Source organism: Penaeus chinensis, chromosome 16 (assembly GCF_019202785.1).
Source record: "Penaeus chinensis breed Huanghai No. 1 chromosome 16, ASM1920278v2, whole genome shotgun sequence".
Lineage (NCBI taxonomy): Eukaryota > Metazoa > Arthropoda > Malacostraca > Decapoda > Penaeidae > Penaeus > Penaeus chinensis.
In genome coordinates, this window is record NC_061834.1 from 19,088,618 (window position 1) to 19,093,617 (window position 5,000).

Consider the following 5,000-nt stretch of genomic DNA (forward strand, 5'->3'; position numbering starts at 1 on the left):
TTATTCTGAACCATACACACAGAGGGTCCTACCAACGCGTCCGAATCGCACTGACGCCTCTCACATCAAGCGACTACAATTTAATATACTGACCCGAACACGCGATTTCTTGATTGTGTCCCCGTATTATATACCTGCAGCACGATCAAAGCCAACGGATAAGCAAGAGATTCTGCGCGTGTGTGTGTGTGAGTGTGTCCATGTACGTGCATAGCTGTGTATAAATGTGTGTCTATGTATGTATGTATGTATGTATGTATGTATGTATGTATGTATGTATGTATGTATGTATGTATGTATGTATGTATGTATGTATGTATGTATGCATGTATGTATGCATGTGTGTATATAGATATGAATATATGTGTATATATACATTTATATACATATACATATGTATGTATGTATGTATATATGTGTATGGATATTTATATATATACATATACGTGCGCGCAGACACAGACGCAGACGCAGACGCAGACGCAGACACAGACACAGACACAGACACACACACACACACACACACACACACACGTGTGTGTGCATGTGTGTGTGAGTGTGTGCATGTGTGCATGTGTGCGTGTGCGTGTGCATGTGTGTGTGAGTGTGTGAGTGTGTGAGTGTGTGAGTGTGTGAGTGTGTGAGTGTGTGAGTGTGTGCATGTGTGCATGTGTGCATGTGTGCATGTGTGCATGTGTGAATGTGTGCGTGTGCGTGTGCGTGTGCGTGTGCGTGTGCGTGTGCGTGTGTGCGTGTGCGTGTGCGTGTGCGTGTGCGTGTGCGTGTGCGTGTGCGTGTGTGCGTGTGTGCGTGTAAGTGTGTGTAAGTGTGTGTGCGCGTGCGAGTGAGTATTTATGTAGGCACATTTCTCGCTCCCGCTTTCTCTCGTTCTTCATCCTCCCATTTCCCTCTCCATCTTTCTATATCACCTTCTGTGCGTTTGTGCGGGGTGTATGTATGATGTATGAAAAACTTTGATTGATTTCATTTTTCTCTCACTCTCTATCTCTACCTTTCCCATGCTTCTTTCATTTATTTCATGTCCTCTAAGTTTCCCTTGCTCTCTCTCTCTCTCTCTCTCTCTCTCTCTCTCTCTCTCTCTCTCTCTCTCTCTCTCTCTCTCTCTCTCTCTCTCTCTCTCTCTCTCTCTCTCTCACACACACACACACACACGCACACACACACACACACGCACACAAACACACGCGCAGAAACTTGTGAAGTTGTACCCACGTGATAATCCTTCTGCTATATTTACTATGTACCTACTTTTACCGAGTAATTATTTCTTTAAAAATATCTTTCTCTTTCTCCTTCTCAGAACGTGTCAAAAGTGTCTTTGTCTATACAAAATGAAGGCCACGAGGAGGGAGTTTAACGGCGAAGTAGCCTATACAACTACTGTCTCGGGTTCAGAGGTGTATGGATGGAGAGCAGGTAGCATGACAGAGTATACAGGAAACGGGAGGCGCAGAACAAGACGAGCAGCAGAAGGAAGGGGAGGCAGACAGGTGAACTGGCTAGGCAGGCAGTAGTCTTGCAGACGGCAGAGCGGCCACACGGGCCCCACCCCGTCTTACATCACTCACTGGGTACCTCACGTATACCACTGATCGTCCCTTTTTCCTTGCTATCGGAATCAGATTTTCCTCATACCTATATATCTGTTAGGTTTCCTACCTAATGTAATGTACTTTAATTAAAAATATGTGCGCATCATCTAAAACAAATGTACCGCATTGGGAGACACGCAGAGAACACAGACACGCACAAACACGGAACATTCTGGCGAGCGCTCTACCATCGCCTTAGGCGGATCGAAGATCTACTGAGGAACGTCTTCGCGTGATAGTCACGCACGGAAGGTTACCTCGTAAACAAGAGGTCATGCACAAGTTCCTATTGTGCCATGCGTGCTGAGAGTCACGCTGCGGCGATGGTACAGTGGGCATAAGGATGTAGCAGGTACAAGAGAGGTGTCGTGTGTATCTGGAGGTTCTATTGCTTCGTGAGGGTGAGTGTACTCCAAATGTTGTGTTTAGGGCTTGTGGATATTTACCATAAAAATGTGTGACCTTGGATTAGCGATGTGATGGTGAGTATGACCCGGCTGGGCCAGAGTCATGTGGCAAGGCGGTATGTGCGAGGGAGATTGCGTTAAGTTATCTTAGCAGCAGAACTGACCGGAATCTTCCCACGGCTATATGAGATAATGCAATCTAAGGAGTAGACATTGCTTATAACTCGAAACGCCATAATATGGGAAATGGGGATACAAGAATCCAACAATGATGAAAACCTTACATGTTTGGAAACTCGGGTGAAATGACCGGTATACATAATGACACACGGAAGAAAAGCCTACTTCCTTTAAACTAATTGTTTTCCTCATTCCCTAACATAATAATAGCTGTCCACTGCTCTTATTCGTTAATATACATTATACTTAATAATAGTAATAGCAATAGTAATGATGATGATGGTGATGATAATGATAATGATAATGATGATGATGATGATGATGATGATGATGATGATGATGATGATGATGATGATGATGATGATGATGATGATGATGATGATGATGATGATGATGATAACAGTGATAATAACGATAACAATAATAACAATAACAATATAATTATACTGTTAATTGATGATGTTGATAATGAAGATGATAGTGATGATAATAATAATAACTATAATAGACTAAGAAAATAACTTCATGCAAACGCAAACAATAAACCGCTTCGCTATCAGTTCTCACCTCGTACTACTAAATACATGGACATACATATCCTCGTGAATTAACTTTAGAACGCATGAAATCGATTAACGCATGCGATGACCAAACCTCATTTTCGTGCGATAGTCTCCGGATAATGGAAGCAAATTCAATATCATATTTTCCCGCGTGAGACACCGATCGAAAACATAACAAATGTGTTTGTCGAATATTTCCGCATTAGGCCTGGGACTTCTAAAGAGATTCCTATACAGTCGAGTAAATCCCTGACACGTCTTAACATACGTTGTTCTTGCAGCTTCCCATATTAGGCGCAATTACGCTAGTTTAAGGTTATAATGGGCGCGCGGGCGGTTACGAAAAGGGTGGAAGCGGGGGAGGAAGGAGACCAAGGTAGGATGAAGGATCAATAGCAGAGTGCATGGTCGGTGTCCTCCTCCAAGACGGTCGAGACACGCACGCACTCCCCTCACCCTCACGTGTGTCTTGGGGGTCACGTAATTGCTCGAGTGACCCTACGCGAACGCACAAACCCGTGTGACCTGATCTCCATGTCTGCCATATACCAGAACTTTTTGCTCAGTCCACACAGAAATCCCAGGTCTTTGATAACCTTGCACGCAAAAGGTGGTTGAATTATTTTTCAACTGAATGTATACAGGGCTTCGCCCTTTATGCAGGCAACCATGCCAACCCCACCTTGAGCAATGTTGTAGTCAAGAAGACGAATATTGTCGTTCCGGAGGTTTGCGGGTACTGCCCCCGGGAGAATTTAGAAAAAAAAAAAAATCCAAATGTATTTCGAGCATCCTACATATATTTTTAAAATTCAGTTCAATAAACATCTTGTTTCTAAAATGATTCCGAAATTTCCATAGCTTGGCTCTGGCAATGAAAATGGAAAAAAAGAATACATGTAACGTTATGTTTATGACGTGTCTTGTATGGCTCATATTACCGCAGATCTTTAGATGAGATAAAGGTTGACACTCGTTTAATATAATTGGCATTACTACTGTGTCAACTAATATTTTAAAATTTTGTAAACACACGTACTAAAACCTTATTTATTATGACAGTGTTATGTAGATAATGATTTCAACACATGTTTTCCAGTTCGCTGATAACTGGTTATTATATATCACTAGAAAATTCTACTTCGCAGAGTAAGGTTTCTGTTAATCAACGAACTCATAAAGATAAGGTACAGGGTGATATAAGAAAGGTCTGATGGCAAATTTTGTATTCATAACTGTGAGTATTTTGCATTCGCACACAGATAAATACTGTACATACACAATACATGAACACACCTTCATATACGTACATATGTATGTACGTATATATAAATGTATGCCACCACTCTAGTATGGAAGTATTACAGTAACAAATGAAATTTACATTATGTAAAACTTACTTCTTTGGTTTCATCAAGAGCTAGTGCACGAGCAAGCATAGCTGAAACAGTAGACTTTCCAACACCTCCCTTGCCAGATAACACCAAGATTTTATACTTAATTGTATCTAGTCGTTCTTTCACAGCACCAAGATCTGCAAGTGTAACATGGGTGTTCTATATATGTATATTTGTACTACAATCATGCATACTACATCATTATGAATATCAGAATCTGATCCGAAATTTAAATACTCTATCATATTTTGTATTATTACTTTATTTGTTTATTATATATATATATATAAAAATATATAAATATATATATATAAATATATATATTTATATAAATATATATACACATATCTTTTTTTGTTAGGCCACATTATTGTCTCTTTAAGCCACAGAAAATAATGTGTTATGTAAATATGCATCAATTATCATATACTACAAATTAAATATTAAAAAACTGAGATGAGAATAATTATCAATATATACAGTATATTCCTGCAGTGCATCTGGAAAATGAATTGATATTTACCTGGGTCTGGAGCTTTGGTTGCTCCAGATGCACACACTTGCTGGTTTGGGCACCCAGCACAAGCAGATGCTTTGCCTGCATCTTCACTGTTAGTCCCTGGACAGTCTAAAATAGTTAAATAATGAAAGAAAATTAAAAATGATAATAATACCTAAGCTATGTAAAATATAAATAAAAACTTCCTTCTAAACACAAGATATGAGGGGTCAAAAGGGATTATGCTACATCAGTCTTAATACTGACTGATGTAGCTAACCCTCTTTGGAGATCTGTAGTGCTCAGTAATAGTAAACATTTTAAGACTAATTTTAAATGTC

The 5,000-nt window shown here is 39.9% G+C and overlaps 2 protein-coding genes across 2 annotated transcripts in view; one reads left to right on the forward strand and one right to left on the reverse strand.

Moving 5' to 3' along the window:
* The window catches only part of LOC125033582 (cytosolic Fe-S cluster assembly factor nubp1-like), an 18,372-nt gene that overhangs the window by 11,528 nt on the left and 1,844 nt on the right, over positions 1 to 5,000 (reverse strand). The window contains exons 2-3 of the mRNA XM_047625216.1: positions 4,684 to 4,788; positions 4,164 to 4,297 (exon numbers count right to left, since the gene is read on the reverse strand). Of these exons, the coding sequence (XP_047481172.1) occupies positions 4,164 to 4,297; positions 4,684 to 4,788 (239 nt within the window). The remainder of the gene's footprint in view (positions 1 to 4,163; positions 4,298 to 4,683; positions 4,789 to 5,000) is intronic.
* Positions 1,314 to 5,000, forward strand: part of LOC125033581 (tektin-3-like) — an 11,141-nt gene continuing 7,454 nt past the window's right edge. Inside the window, exon 1 of the mRNA XM_047625215.1 lies at positions 1,314 to 2,014. The gene's annotated coding sequence lies outside the window, so the exon portion shown is untranslated. The remainder of the gene's footprint in view (positions 2,015 to 5,000) is intronic.